A 16,439-nucleotide genomic window follows, 5' to 3' on the forward strand; every position below is an offset into this window, starting at 1 on the left:
GCAACTTTTACTCACTACATTTATAATTACCTTTTACATTTCAGAAAAACTAAACTCATTTAAATAACGGATTTAAATTGTAAATCTAACTTGTTGAAATTTTGTAATGCTATAACTATTAAGGTCGAGACTCTGCAGTAAAAAATATTTGTGTTAAATATGACCATGCGAAATAAAATATTCGATTGACATGATGGCTACAGCGTGAATTTTTTGGGAAATGAAATCTAAATTTAATTTTTAGAGTTTAAGTGCTCGAAATTACGTAGTTACTTCGATTCAGCAGAGTCAATTCAGTAAGTAGTGAGTACATGCATATTACAATCAATTTTCATTCCTAATCACTTCGAAATAACTATTAGGTAAGTATTAAAATTTCCAAAAAAAGTTTTTGGATTATAGGTAGTAAATAAGTGGTAAGGAACCTACCAACACCGTTAAAATCTCGATGGGTTACAAAGAGTATATCTTTGAAAGATGTGAAACGTTTTAATAAAAAATATTGAATGAACTGAAAAATAACACCAATATATACATATACCTATCATTATTTAGAAAATTATTCAGAAATATTTCAAAATATTAGTTATGCAATTCTTATTATTAATTTATGAATTCGAAAAAAGTTTGAATCCTGAACCATCGACAACAATTTTGTTCTCACATTTTGGTTATTGTACCTACATATACAAAATTTCACGGATTCCTTAAAATTTTTCAATTTGTTATAATTTCTGGGATTTATTATTGACAATAATAAAATTAAACCAATTTACTTTCATATTAAACTTTCCTTTTTAAGAATATGAAAAATTATTCACCGGGAGTAAAAATTATCTCCTTCGAGCCGGATTTGAACCAGCGACCTATGGATGTCAACTTTTCTATTCCTCTACAGTCCACCGCTCTACCAACTGAGCTATCGAAGGTTGTTGATCATTGAGGTGAAATGACACATATTATATTAAGAGTAACAAATTGATTAAAAAATAGCTCCATTTGTTATTATTCATCAATCATCATTATTACTATATCATAAATTTAACATATTATTATAATATTATTTCATATCTATGACTTCACAGGGAAATCGAATATAAAATGCATTAAAAAAGATGTTTTTCAATTGCAATTAATGTTATTCTAAGCATTCCTTTAGGTCGATGTTCTCCGAACCAGAACTAGAAATATGAAAAACCTGATTAGGCTTGCCAGATTTCTGAAATGTTCAAATCAGACAACGGAATGCGCTTCAGTGTCGTGGGTTTTTAGAGTCCAGTTTATTCTTGTAGTGGCTCTGTGCTTACCCGAGAGAAGGCGTTGTGGGCTTGTATCACTATAAATCGGCACCGCTGGGTATATAAAACAAACCCACCGCACTACGACAGAGTGAATTTCAAACAATCCGTGTGTAGATAGAAAATTTCGAACTGCTAGACGAATCCAGTATTACAGCTAATTTTGCAAATGCAAGGCAAAGTGGAGGGTAGAAGGGAACTGCTTGCAACTAGTTTCCCACTTTTCATGGTCCAACTTTTGTACCCCTCTTACTTGCATTCTCCACAGTCGTGTAATAAAGACGGCTATGCATTCACTCAAGTTCATAGCTGGAGTTGACGGTGTATTGTCTTCAGAGAGGTCTCTTACAGCCGGTGTTCCACAAGGATCTCTGCTGTCTCCGTTATTGTTTACAATATATGTATCCGGATTTCGGCATGCGAAAACGGAGAAAACCTGCATGGCACTGTATGCTGACGATACCGCCATTCTAGCCAGTTCGTGGTGTCCCGAAGTGGCAACGAAGTACTTACAAGAAGCCAACTACAGACTTCAATCACAGAGTACTAGTCTGTGCTTCAATCTTGGTTTGCTTGATGAAGAACTAAAGTAAACGCTGAGAAGGGTGAAGCCGTTTTTTTTTTCAGTCGAAAGAAGAAAGATCCCCAAGGACACGTCGTAATGCTTGGTAGGAGAATCGAGTGGAAAAACGGGGCTAGGTATCCGGGAGTGATACTTGACAAGAAGCTTACTTGGAAACAAGACGTCACATCAGCCATGGCGAAGGAAAAGAAAGCAGCGGCAACGTTGCAACCGCTACTTTCCAAAAGCAGCAAGCTTCTTCTCTATAAGTCCACCATTTGGCCGGTCATGACTTACCCATGCCCGGCTGCAGAGGCTTCAAGTCTTGCAGAATACGATTCTGAGACGAGCCGTAAATGCACCATGGTTTGTCAGCAACGTACGGATACATGAAGACCTGCAAATACCATTCTTAGACGACCATCTGATAGATCTGAGCGTGAAGACCTTCAGTAGAATGAAAAATCTTGTGAACCCTGTTGTAAGGAAGGGTTGCCACTAAGATGAAAAAGCCCCTAGAAAGCATGAAAAACCGAAGATTGCACTTCCCTAGGAAGTGTGTGTTAAAGCTAAACTTCAACTGGCACAGAAATTGTGTAATGATTACACATACCTTCTGAGTGGCATAGTGCCACCTGCTAGAGCAGATCAAAATAACTCACCGGAGTTATTATATTACATCGAGCAATAAAAAGCTAATAGCCTAAATGCAAAACAGAAAGAAGTACTAAGTTTTTATGATACAGTCATCATGCTCGATTATGAAGATGGAGGGTTTATTTGGCAGAGTGCCATACTCAGTGATGTCAAGTCTGGGGATTTGTCACAAATCTAGGGAAAAATTGTGATTTTGGGGAATTAGAGGGAAATAGGGAAATTCTAGGGATTAAAAAAATAATCATTGATGATATACTTGAAATGAATATTATTGATGAAATTCTTGGAATGAGGAATATTTTATGTTTTACATAGACGTAACAAGAGGGAGGGTTATTGTACAAAATTGTAAATAACAATTTAAAAACAAAATTATGAAAAATTGAAAGATTTTGCTTTTTCAATGTGGGAGTGATGACTCCCATGAAATAACCAGGTGTGCAGTATGCTGACCTTTGAGGAGCAGAAGACGAGGTAGCATAGTGTCACACCCATTGGCAGAGAATATTTCATGTAGTTCCATAAATTTATTTTAATAAAATTCTCATTGACGTCTTCAGTGAAAGACGAAAGTTTTATTCTTAACATTTTGTGAGAGAATTACCTAATTCAGAAAATATTGGTACAAAAATTGAATATATTTGTACGATGACAAGAAAGTCGATCAAGAATTATTTAAAAACGATTAGATTTTATGAATAGGTTTCACAAAGAAATATATGCAACTGAGTTGATAGTAATAATATTTTGAAAATTCAATTGGAACAGAAACAATTTGATTCACTTTATAAAACTTCTTTCAATGGTAAACAAGTTTTTTTTTCATATTTTTAAAATTTCATCTGGCACCTTTCTTTAAGGACTTTCAATACATTCAAACATCGTCGAAACTTCAATCAACTAGCACAAATGGTTGTATTTGGGACTGGCTATTGCTTGATTAGTTCAATAGAGAAAAAATAAATAGAAAACCACTCTTCCAGTACTTACGCAACAATTTGTGTTCCTTGATCAAATATGGAAAGAGGGAGCTTTAGTTCTAGGTTAGGAAAACGAAAAATGCTGACTCATTTTATTTAATACTTGTTGAGAATCAATATTGGTAGGATGTATTCAGGCATAAGGTGATCCCTTTTCATATACAAATTCATATTCGAAATATAATCAAAGCAATGCTCAGCCCCATATTATTCGAATCGAAAAATTTCCAAAAATATTGCTTTTTATATATCTAAAATAGATTTTTTTCAATAGAAATGTATATACAAGTTCTCACAATACACCCCTAACAATAGAAAATCACACTTAATACTGATTCTACATATACAACATCTGATTATATAAAAAGCATGAATTATTTCCAAATCGGTTTAAGGCCTTATAGTAACATTTTTATGGAGAATTATAATGGTTTATTTGGGAAGTAGAGAAAATGGACCATTTATACAATAATATTTCATAGGAACTCATCTTGAGTTCTAAAGTGAATCAATAATTGATGCTGGAAATAAATTTTTATTATCAATATAATATTTACATGATATATATGAAGTAAAGTTTGGTCTCTCGTCTATATTAAAAAAATAAAAAGCAAATAACTTGCTATTCAATTTTATTCTAAAAGTAAGAAACAACATACACCATTGCGTTCAATTGTTGAACAAACAATGATTCATTCTTTCATTTAATGTACTTCTGAAGGACTCATGGTTATGATAAACACTGATTAATCAAGCAACAAATCTTAAAGTACTAATCGTATATTAGAAGCACAATGATGCGGAATAAAAAATACGATTCCGCATAAAGCTATATGTATAACATCAATTATATTTGGATAATAGTAGACACTGATATACTCCACCATTATTATACTTCTTGTAAGCAGAATTATCAACATTTAGTTGGAAGATCTAAATGTGACGATACAAAAAAGCGATATGGTAAAACTTCTTGCGTATACTAAAGTACTTTTCTTGGAACAAGATAAGGTACATTGCACATATTATAAGATTATGATAAATATATAAGGTATATCATACTATGGGTATGGTCCGTAAATCGCCGAGAATTTCAAAGAGGTTACTAGTGGTTTTCAATGTTTAAGGTAACCTGCTTCGTATTTACGGACTGTTTGACACTTGTCAATTGTCAACTAAATTTTTCATTGACAGAATTTTGGAGGTTATAAATGGTTGATCTCTTTTAATTTCTGAATAACTAATAGTTCTTTATGACTCTGAAGGGTATTTGTTTCGTAATTAAAATAACACAATTTTTGAACTGCCAACTGGAATGGGCGTGGTTACCGATCCTAACCAGAATAAAAGTACGGTTGCTCTGGTGACAAATAACTCACGGAAAATTGAGGTTTTTGAGAAATTTGACATATATGGACCACCAACTTAATAACCATAGTAACCAAGGTGATATACGGACCATACCCTATGTCGTTGAGAAGGGAGGTTTCTAGCCACTATTATCCACAAATCTAGGCCCAATACAAGTCATACAGTATAGTTACTCGAGTAGGCACCAGAAACAGTCCTTTGTCATTTAAAATTTCATAAAAAACGTGGATCCAAAGTTTCAAATTTTGTATAACCGCCCTGGATGACTCTTATTGGTAATAACTATGAAAATATATAATATCTCTCTATTATAGTGTGCAGTTAGTACTATATACAACAATCAATTAAAAATCATTTTTAAAAAGGAAATAACACGTATACAATGAATGTCATAATTAAACATCTAAATAAATCTGTATACCAGTTCAGTAGATATCCGTAGCCGATTGTCAAAGATGAAAGAAGTATGGTCTCAATATAATGCAATATTATTACATTTTGGTGTATAAGATGATATAAATATCATATTGCTTTTCAATGGAAGTCGAAGTTTAGGACATCAAGAAGGCTACGTGGAATTCAGTGATTCTCTGAGAAAGGTTCGTTCAACCCATATTTCTTCAAGTTTTTTATTGTCTAAGACCTAAATTACTATTTGGAACGATTTTCTGTTCATTGATGCTGATATGGGGTGGCTGAATATAAATCTAACAGAAATTTGAATAACATTATTTTCTTCAATGCTTAAAAAGTTCATCCCTCTGTTACTCAATGAAAGTAGCGATGAACCTAATATGAATATGAACAAAATTTCAAAATCCTGTAGAATAGAAATTACATTCACTGAAGATAGAAAATTAGGATGAAATTAAATGAAATCGAACAAAATTAAAATCCACAATTATTAGTAATTTTGTTTTACTTCATCTGATAATGAATATCTATCGGGTAAGGCCAAACCCATTAAATATGACGAAACTGTTTCAAGTTAACAATTATTAACAAACCATTCTCAGAGATACTGCCAGCTGAATAAAGCGTATTATATCGACAACCTACATCTACATACACATATACAACACAAAGTTATAAAAAGTCCGTCATTCACGTGATAAAAAGATAAAAATAAAACACTTGAATGATAATAGACAACGACGAAACTATATCTACCATCCATCAATAATGATATAATATAGCACCAAAAATCACTATTACTATATACAGTAACATTAAACCTGGGAATAATTTCCAATTATTGCTGTAGTTTAATTTGCATTGTTGACTGGTATCTCAGGGAAGAGTTTGAGTTTTTTCTCTTTAGCTTCGTACTGTCCTGCTAAGTAGTATAAACTGCTTTCATTGATCAATTCAGGATTATCTTTCAGGATTTCCAGATAATTTGCCAATGGTACCACCTGGCATTTGTGGGAAATAGTTTGAACGTCGTTTTCATCGAAGTGTGAGGATTCGAAAACACCTCCCTGTAAAAATCGAAGAATTAGTATGACTCAAGGGATCTTTGTCGAATAAAAATAATTTTTTTGACCTTTCTCTAGTGGTTTTTAAATTAACGACTGAAAAAAGATACAGTACGTTTCAATTATCGAGTAATAATTAATTATTGATCTGAGCTATCAATGCACAATGGACAGAACGAAGTCATGGATCCCTTTATAGGGTGTTCTTCAATCGGTCGATTTAGATAAACAGTTCAAAAACGTGGGAGAATAAAGGCTTTGTTTTCGAGATACAGGGAGATACAATTAGACTTTTTGACTAATAATAATAATAATAATAATAATAATAATAATAATAATGAGCTTTATTTCAAATAAAGTAGGTTCATGTACAAATACATTGTCTACCTGAAGTGAAACAGTGTCAGATAATAATCTTTAGTCTATTTTATATCAAATATTATGTACCAAGAATTCTTCCACTGTATATGGTTCAATCTGAAGCAGCAACTTATAGACTTCCTTCTTGAATAGTTTGAGGTTGGTTATGTCTCTCATCTGGTTTGAAAGTCTATTATAGTATTTTATACACCTGTATTCTGGTCCTTTCTCTGTGAGTGAAAGCTTATGTATTGGATATTTTAGTTGAGTTGTTCTTGTGTCATATTTTGTAGAGGTTTTGGTTTCGAAACAGTTTCTATTCTTGAACACAAATATCAAGCATTCTTGGATGTGTATCGCTATGGCCGTAAGTAGTCCATGTTTCCTAAATATGCCCCTGCATGTTTCTCTGCATGGCATTCTCATTATTGTTCGAATAGCTCTTTTTTGCATCTTTAGCACTTGCTTCATGTTACTACCACTACCATAAAACATAATACCATACCTTATTTTGGCTTCAAAGGTTGCCTGGTAGACAACTCTCATAGACGATGAGTCAAGATAGTTTCGTAAAACACCCAATGAATAACAAATGGATCCCAGTTTTGTACACAGGCCTGTAATATGTTCATCCCAGTTCAAGTTCTCATCTATAGTTAACCCAAGAAATCGTCCTGAGGTCTGAAGATCAAGTTTACTGTCATTTAGCTGAATGTGAGAAGGTGTTTGAAAGTTTGCATGTGTGGTTTTAATAATTATAGCACATGTTTTTTCTATATTTAAAAATAATTTATTTGATTGAAACCAGTGATTAGCCTGTTGGAGAATACTCTGTACTAAGTCTGCAATCTGGGGCAAGATGTCCGCCTTCAATATAAAACTTGTGTCATCGGCATAGTTTACCATGGATGTATTCGGATCAGAACGTAGTACACTCATCAGGTCGTTGATGAAGATGATGAAAAGTATCGGTCCCAGTATACTTCCCTGGGGAACTCCAAATTGAATCAATGCCTCCTCGGATAAAGTTCTCGTGCCATTACCATCTATAATTACTTGTTGTTTTCGATTTGACAGATATGACCTAAACCACTCCTTCTCTTTTCCTCTTATTCCGTAACTGTCCAATTTATTTAGGATATATTTGTGAAACAAGGTATCAAAGGCCTTAGATAAGTCCAGCAGTAAGGCGATTACCACTTTGGAATCCTCCAATGCATTCAGTACATCAGTAATGAACTGGAATGTTGCTGTTGTTGTTGATTTTCCTTTCACATATCCATGTTGAGTGGAACTTAAAATTTCCTCATTTATAAGAAAATCTACGAGTTGTTCACTTATTGCCAGCTCTAATATTTTTGAGAATGCTGGTAGTAGGCTGATTGGCCTATAGTTTTCCGGTTCATTCTTTTTACCCTTTTTGTAGATTGGTTTTATAAGTGCTTTTTTGAGCAATTCAGGAAATACACCATGCTTCATGGAGTTATTCACAAGGTATGTTAATGGAGTAGCTGTCTGATTCATACAGGCTTTAACTGTGCACATTGGAATGTCGTCAATTCCAGAACTATTTTTGTTTTTTAATTTTCCTATTATCTTGAGAGTTTCTTCTTCAGTTATCAGGCGAAATTTGAAATTGTTACTGTTGCGTGTGATATCATTCTGAAATGGAATGTTTTGGTTCTGTTTTATTTTTTCTTCAGCTGCTGTTGCAAAATGACGATTGAAATTATTTGCTATCTCTAAAGGATTTCCAGGAATCTCTTTGTTGATTTTCGTGTTGTTTTTGATTTTTGCTACAGTTTGCCATAGTGTTTTCATCTTGTTATCAGACTGAAGGATTTGCTGCTTATATCTTTCTCTTTTCTCATCTCGAAGCATTTTGTCATATTCCTTTTTTACCTCCTTGTATGCTCCCATAAAGACTGGATTGAATGTTTTACAAGTGTGTAATATGTCAAGTCTGGTCTTGCATTTTGTAATATTATCATTGATTGGCTTTTGTTGTCTTCTAGCAGTGGTTTTATTTTTTCTTATCGGACAAGCATAATCTAATTCTGTTTTGAACATATTTGTGAAAGTTCTCCATTGCTGATCTACTTCCTTCTCTGGAATTTTATATACAGCATTCCAATCTAAAAGCGTCAGTCTTTCGATTAAATCTTGGATGTTATTGGCTGTAATGTTTCTTTTATATTGATATTCCTCTGTTTGTTCTATTTCTTCCTGAAGAGTCAGTAGTTGTGCTGTATCGTGGTCAGAAATATGTGTTCTTATTATTTGTGATGTAAAGTTTGATTGATTGATCAGAATGTTGTCTATACAAGTTTTTGTAACCAATGTTGATCTTGTTGGTACATCTATGCTAACGTTCAGTCCATATGAGTTTAACAATTCCACAAAGCAGATTGTGTTCTTGTGAGATTTATCTAAAAGGTTAATATTGAAGTCACCTGCAATTACAACAGTTTTATTAGTCCAGCAGATTAGCTGAAGAATCTCCTCGAATTTTTTGATGAATTCTTTTGTTTGACCTGGAGTTGTGTAAACTGATAAAATTAAGATGTTCCTAGGGCCCATCTTGACATCTACTGCAGATATTTCCAAAATTTTTTCTACCGATTTTCTGACCAGGTCCTTCATTTCTTGGAATTTTATGCCCTGCTTTACATATATGGCACTACCACCATGCATGTACTCAGTACGACAGAAAGCACTAGCAAGGTAGAAATCCTTGATGTTATGGTTTTGGAGCTGTTCTTTCCTCTTCCAGTGTTCTGTTACGCAAATTATCTTTAGTTCGTTTATATCCTGTGCTATTTTTTCAAGGTGTTCAGTCGCATTATTGATAGATTGAACATTTTGGTGTAGAATTGATACATTGCATTTGGATGTTGTACTTGATAGTATTTGGTGTTCATCATTGCCCAGGAAAGGAAGTATTTTTACTTAGGAACTCTTTATGTTTTGAGAAGTCGAACCTCTTAATTCCTACTCCTTCTGGCCAGAATGAAGGGTCGTACAGCACTTCTTTTTTATTTATTGGAGCTGTTACAAGAAATCTTTTACTAAAGCTAGGATCTCCATCTAGTTGCTTTACCTCAATATTACAAGTTGAAAAATCTTGCTGTTTTTTAATGTAATCCCTAATTATCTGTTCCGAAACGTGTTTGTTAATACGGTATATATAGATCCAGACTTTTCTTTCGATTGCAGAGAAACCCGTGGTTTTTTCTTTGTCTTCAAGTTTTGCCGTGCCAAGGTTTTTCGCAGATATTATTCTTCGATTGTTCCGCCTATTCATTACAACTTTGAATTCGTCAGAAGTTTCTTGAGATATCTTTTTCGTTTCATTTTTGGGTTCAGTAGTTTCGTATTGGGTTTTAGATGTTTGTTTTTGTTTATTTTGATAATTTCGATGTTGACTGTCATTTCTGACTTTGACATTACTTACGTCGGGTTCTGTGGTTTGTGTGCTGATACCTTTTGTGACGTTCGCATAATTGCGCGCAATTACCGGATTGGTGGGAATTTGAAGTTCTTGTTTAGACGATGAATCGTTGTTTATAACAGATCTTGGATATCTGTTTTTTTCAGGCATGTTTACATCATTTTTTGTTAGGTCTTTCAATCTGTCCAATAATAATGAATTGTTTATGCTTAAAACATTATTTTTATCCTTCATTTCTTCCACTAGTATTTTAAGGTATTTTACTTCTAGCCTCAGCTGATTTACTTCTTCATTTTGATCTTCTGGGTTGGGTTTAATTTCGTCGTTCTTCGCCGTAGTACAGCACTCAACGATCATTTCACTGACGATTTTAACGTTTTTGTTCCTCTTCACGCAACTATCGTGAAAAATAGATAAGCAGTTTTTACAAATGCATGTTTTAGTTGCTTTTGAACAACACTTGAACATTTTTGAACCTGTATATTCACAATTATTTGCGAAATCTTCACCATCTCGATCTGACACATCTGCATCAGTTGCCGCCATGATTAATTCTGCATCTGCATTTCTCAAAGATATGAACTTTGACATTGTCATATGTTAGCCCAGATATAGACTTGAAAATAGGTATCGAAATAAACACAAAAAAAAACTCAGTGTAACATGCGGTTAAAGAATGACTATTTTTTACCGTATAATGAAGTGAAGGATTGTCCTCAGTTTCTTCGGGGTGGTAGAACCATTTCACCTTGACATATTTGTTTCCACCAATTTTTTCATACAAAGAGGTTATTTGACCTATGTATGGCCTCTCTGGTTTACTCGTAGAACAGAATACTGCAGTGTCTCTAAGCTGAAATCATTAAAACATTAATGAAGGTGGTTAGATTATTAATATAAGTTTATCTGTTGAAATACTCGATATACCGAAGAAAAAAATGGAGAAGAAATTCAAATTGAAAAGATTTGTTTATTTACCGAAATTTTCTCCTTTCCTCTCTGGATGGCACCATAGAAATATTTTATTTTTCTTCCTTTGCCCCGCACTCGTTTGGTTTCCTTACCCGACCAACTCCACATCTGTTTTTCAGGCAAAAAGGCGCTCATTACACTCTTGCTGCTCTCACAAGATGCTTGACGATTTCTTATTTTCTTAATCTGAAATGAAATAAAGAATTCAGCATTCATCATTACACCCTGCAATAAACAACTGACAAATAAAACTACAGATTAAAGTTAACAGGATAGTTCAGCATCCAAATATACCGTATGAATTTGTTAATGGGCAAGATCTCTTCTATGGTTTCAGACTAATAATATAAAATTTTGTTTCCTCAATAATTTAAAGATGATAGAACAGAAATATAGGAATCAGCCAAAAATAGTGAAACCAATTATCATACCTAAGAAATTTTTTTTTTTGAAATTTCAATATATCATAATATCAATTCATCATTAATGTATCTTATCTAAACATCCAGCAAATTACGAAAAGAAAATAATCAAGTTTTTATAATCTGGGAGATATTGCTCCAAACTTCACTTTTCATTGCAAAGTGAAAAATAATTTTTTCGGCAACCGTCCGGGAAGTGCTCACTTCCCGGACGCTTTTTCTCTGAAAAAGTAGCATTTCCCGGCCTAGTCCGGAAAGTACGTACTTCCCGGACTAGGCCGGAAAAGAATCATAGAATCCATAGCAACCGAGATAACGGCTGACAGTTCATATGAAATTAGTTGTCAAAAATTTGCATGTTTTTTTATCGCAATCCCAATAAAATATGGAAAGCAGCAGCGATAGTGTTATTTTACATGGTTGCCGAAAAAATATTGTACGCAACACGCCCGAAAATGGTTTTTTTGGACTCACAGACTTCCAGGACTCGCTTACGCTCGTCCTGGAATTTTGTCTATTCGTCCAAGAAAACCCTATTTTCCGGACTTGTTACGTAAATTACTATTGTTGCACATTGAACATTGTTAAAACCTGTTGTAGTTGCACCAACGTACATTGTATCATTTTCTCGACTTTTTACTTCACCTTTTTCGATTAATGTTTTTAGGAGAACGTAATTCAAAAGAGATAAAACAATGACACATTTTTTTGTGGGGTGATGAATTTCTGGCAGATAATTTAAAAACTGATAGGACAAACTTTGACGTTCTGACTTCATAATTGTGTTAAGAAGTGAAAAAAATTAAATGATTACGAATTTCACAAATTTCTGGTAAAAAATGAGCAGACGTAAAAAATAATGAAAAAAATCAAACTTTGCAAAATATAATGAATGCAGCATTCTATTACCGGTGGAGATTCCTGAACGTCATCAATAGTAACTTCGTCTTCAGGATTTGGTACATAGTCATCGTCATCATCATCATCATCATCTTCAGTTTGAGCATCCTCAACGCTGACTTCTTCGTTTTCATTAGGCTCGGCCTTTACAACCTCATAAATCTGCGGTACTTCAATTGGTTCTTCAACCAATTTATTTTCTTCTATCCTGTAGAGCATTTCCACTCCATTTCCATTTTCCCCACCATCTGAAGATGATGCTGTCGATTGATCCTTCTCGTCCACCGAACTCGAACTGATATTCTCCTTGTCATGATGGTGCTTCTTGTGTTTCTTATGCTTCTTATGGTGTTTTTTGAAGTTTTCTTCGCCCTCGTACCTATGCTTCCTCCTTTTCTTCTCTTTCTTCTTCTTCTTGAGGCGTTTGCGTTCCTTGTGGTTTTCTGCTGAAGCTTCTCCAAGATTCACGAGGACTGGATTCACACTTTCGACTCTTTCACAGGAAGCTGTTCTATCTGGCTGTCGCCTGTCAACGGCAGCGTTGGCGTTGCTTGAAGAGGTCCTGCGCCTTCTTCTGCTGAGACTTAGAAGTGGATTAGGGTCGTAATCTGAAAAATCATCCAGAATACAGTGTGAAATTTTAGTACTAAATATTCAGAAATTCAGTGATATATTTGTAGGTTGGATGCTTGCATTCAAGACTTAGGTAGAAATTTCAAACCATTTTTATTGTTTATTGTCGAGTAAGGTTGATACAAGTTCAAATATATATTTCTGGCTTCAACAATAGTCTAAGATCCCGATATAGAACGACCTTCACCGAGATGCTTATTTGATAAAACGTATTTTATATTTAATTCAACATGTCAATAAATATATCACATATGGGTTGCCTAACAAATTTCAGTCCAGAGTAGGTTTAATTAATAATTGAAAAAAAATTTTTTTTCCGAACATTGCACCGGTTTGCTTATTAGATAAATTCTATACCAATCGAAAGCATGAAGCCCATAGAATGTGCAAACGTTAGGTTGCCTATTTTTTTCCGGTCACAACTCTCGGTTGCCAGGTATAAACAGGTCAATCTATACTAGCATTTTGCAACGGTCTGATTATTTAATCAAAATCAATATGATTAAAGATTATTTTATTATGAACACGGTGGTATAGGGTTGCCTGCGAAAAATCAGTCCAGAATCCCGGTTGTCGAATTTTGAAAAGTTAAATATTGCTGCGAGTGAGTACACAGCATAGCAGCTGTTTGAAGTCCGTCCAGTGAAAGAAAGGGAGTGCGCATGCTATTTGTTCTTGGAAATGAAAAGGATAGCGATAGACTCGTATACAGTGTGATCAGATTTAGTAGAAATCTACTTTTTTAGTCGATTTTTCGCATTTTCATGTAGTTTTTAGTAGGAAGAAATCCTTTGGTAGATTTTGGTAGTTTTAAAAAATATAACCGAGACGATTGGGAATATGGAAATTCGGATGTCTAGACTGTTTCTATGAATCAATTCATTGTTCATTCTCATTGAGGTTCTACGTTCTACGTGTTTCTAGAAGAACGTTCCTATTGAACATAATAAAATCAAAAACTTCTGTCGGCTGAGAATAAATACGAAGAATGATGGAATATCCGAAGGGTGCCTCATTGAAAACAGATGGTGTGTTAACTTCCGTTAAAAATATACCATTATCTCACATTTGGTATTCTATTAAGTGGAAAAAAATATGTCTAACTGAAATTTCATCGACATATTTGGGTGGCTGCATATTTCAGATTTCGAATGCCAAATGCAAGAGAACATTTTCGGCTATTAACCGCATCAAAACAAAAAATAGAAACAGATTTCTAAATAAAATATAGCATTATTATAACATGCTAAAGAAGGACTTAAAGAGATAGGTGTTGTCGTTTTCAACCTACAAAAAATATGCTCGATTCCATGGATTGTGAAAATTTATGTATGGATGTTAAAGACGATGATTTGACTGCAGATTTATACTGATATTTCAATTATTTTTTTTATGTTCAACTGTAGTATTTTTATTTCTTTATTTAATGTTATTTTTATCCGAAAGATTTTAGTTTTTATTTCTATTTATATCTTTTTGTTTATTTAAATATATAAATTTGTTTGTTTATATTTGCTATTTTGATCCTATTTGTTTTTGTTCGGTTTTTTTTTCCTTTTTTTTTGTCGTTCAAATTTTGAAATAAAATCTTGTTTTATTTTCGAATCTGAACACATCTGTACTGTATATCCTATTCATGAAGTCTCGGTTATATTTTTTAAAACTACCAAAATCTACCAAAGGATTTCTTCCTACTAAAAACTACATGAAAATGCGAAAAATCTACTAAAAAAGTAGATTTCTACTAAATCTGATCACACTGTATACGAGTCTATCGCTATCCTTTTCATTTCCAAGAACAAATAGCATGCGCACTCTCTTTCTTTCACTGGACGGACTTCAAACAGCTGCTATGCTGTGTACTCACTCGCAGCAATATTTAACTTTTCAAAATTCGACAACCGGGATTCTGGACTGATTTTTCGCAGGCAACCCTATACCACCGTGTTCATAATAAAATAATCTTTAATCATATTGATTTTGATTAAATAATCAGACCGTTGCAAAATGCTAGTATAGATTGACCTGTTTATACCTGGCAACCGAGAGTTGTGACCGGAAAAAAATAGGCAACCTAACGTTTGCACATTCTATGGGCTTCATACTTTCGATTGGTATAGAATTTATCTAATAAGCAAACCGGTGCAATGTTCGAAAAAAAAAATTTTTTTAATCATTAATTAAACCTACTCTGGACTGAAATTTGTTAGGCAACCCATATGTGATATATTTATTGACATGTTGAATTAAATATAAAATACTTTTTATCAAATAAGCATCTCGGTGAAGGTCGTTCTATATCGGGATCTTAGACTACAAGGAAATATCCTGCATATAGGATGTTTGGAATTCGATCCTTTGAAAGAGCCATACTGAGGACCAAAAGTGAATGGTTATTGAGCTATAGCGTTTTTCAGATTTTACAGAAAATCTCTGAGTTTTTTCGAAATAGTAATTTATAATACAAGTACAGGGTGGGCAAATAAGAGAGGTAAGCGGCTATATGTCAGGATCCACTCATCGTAGAAACTGGCGGTAAAAAATTTTACCACTAAAGTGTACAAGAAAACACACTGGAAATTGTTTTGAAGTTCATATCTCTACCGCTAGGGGGCGTAATAGCTACCGTCGAGTAGAAAAATGAATTTTACTCGAAAATGGTTCATATGAAGTTGTAGAAAAAATACCATGTAATCCTTGGAGAATTCTTTATCTTTTAGAATTCTCACTTTCGATTTTACGACATCAAATAAGGGTAGGTGAAAGGGAGAAATCTGACTGATTGAAACGCCTGTAACTTCAGTTTGGCTCAACATTTTTGAGCAAATTAGATCTCGTCTGAAAGATAATATCTTGTTGATTGAGGACAAAATATAGCCATGATAAATTTGTTTTTGCTGCTTTCGATAGAGGGCGCTAAGTCATAAGTTCATTGTTTTGTTCATTTTACTGCAAAATTTCAAATGTAATGATAGGATTTTCTTAACAGAAACAGAAATTCCATCAAATTTGCATGAGAAAACCTGAAGGTCGCAAAGCGATAATTTCAGGCGTTCTGAAGTTATGGCCGAAAGAAGATATTCTTCGACTGATGCACTGCGAAAAACCAAATTGTGTTTTAAGTTCTGACAGAAACAGAAATCCCATCAAATGTGTATGAAAAAACCAAAAGGTCGCAGAGCGATAGCTTTAGGCGTTCAGTAGTTATGGCCGAAAAGAGATATTCTTCAACTGATGCACTGAAAAACTAAATTGTGTCTTCTTTCGACCATAAATCCAGAACGCCTGAAGCTATCGCTTTGCGACCTTTTGGTTTTTTCATACAAATTTGATGGGATTTCTTTTTCTGTTAGAA

General features: G+C 33.8%; 1 protein-coding gene and 1 non-coding gene across 6 annotated transcripts in view; both read right to left on the reverse strand.

Moving 5' to 3' along the window:
- Positions 1–838: 838 nt before the first annotated feature.
- Trnay-gua lies at positions 839–929 on the reverse strand. Its single transcript is given in 2 exon segments — positions 839–874; positions 893–929. It is a non-coding gene; the product is annotated as a tRNA-Tyr (tRNA).
- A 2,648-nt stretch (positions 930–3,577) lies between these two features.
- Positions 3,578–16,439, reverse strand: part of LOC123682980 (protein winged eye) — a 186,377-nt gene continuing 173,515 nt past the window's right edge. For all 5 annotated transcript variants that reach the window (XM_045621842.1, XM_045621843.1, XM_045621845.1 and 2 more), the window contains 4 exons: positions 12,461–13,059; positions 11,136–11,315; positions 10,849–11,010; positions 3,578–6,349 (listed from right to left, as the gene is read on the reverse strand). In XM_045621842.1, coding sequence (XP_045477798.1) covers positions 6,134–6,349; positions 10,849–11,010; positions 11,136–11,315; positions 12,461–13,059 — 1,157 coding nt within the window. In that variant the 3' untranslated portion in view covers positions 3,578–6,133. The remainder of the gene's footprint in view (positions 6,350–10,848; positions 11,011–11,135; positions 11,316–12,460; positions 13,060–16,439) is intronic.

The sequence above is a fragment of the Harmonia axyridis genome, chromosome 6 (genome assembly GCF_914767665.1).
Source record: "Harmonia axyridis chromosome 6, icHarAxyr1.1, whole genome shotgun sequence".
In the NCBI taxonomy this organism is placed as follows: domain Eukaryota; kingdom Metazoa; phylum Arthropoda; class Insecta; order Coleoptera; family Coccinellidae; genus Harmonia; species Harmonia axyridis.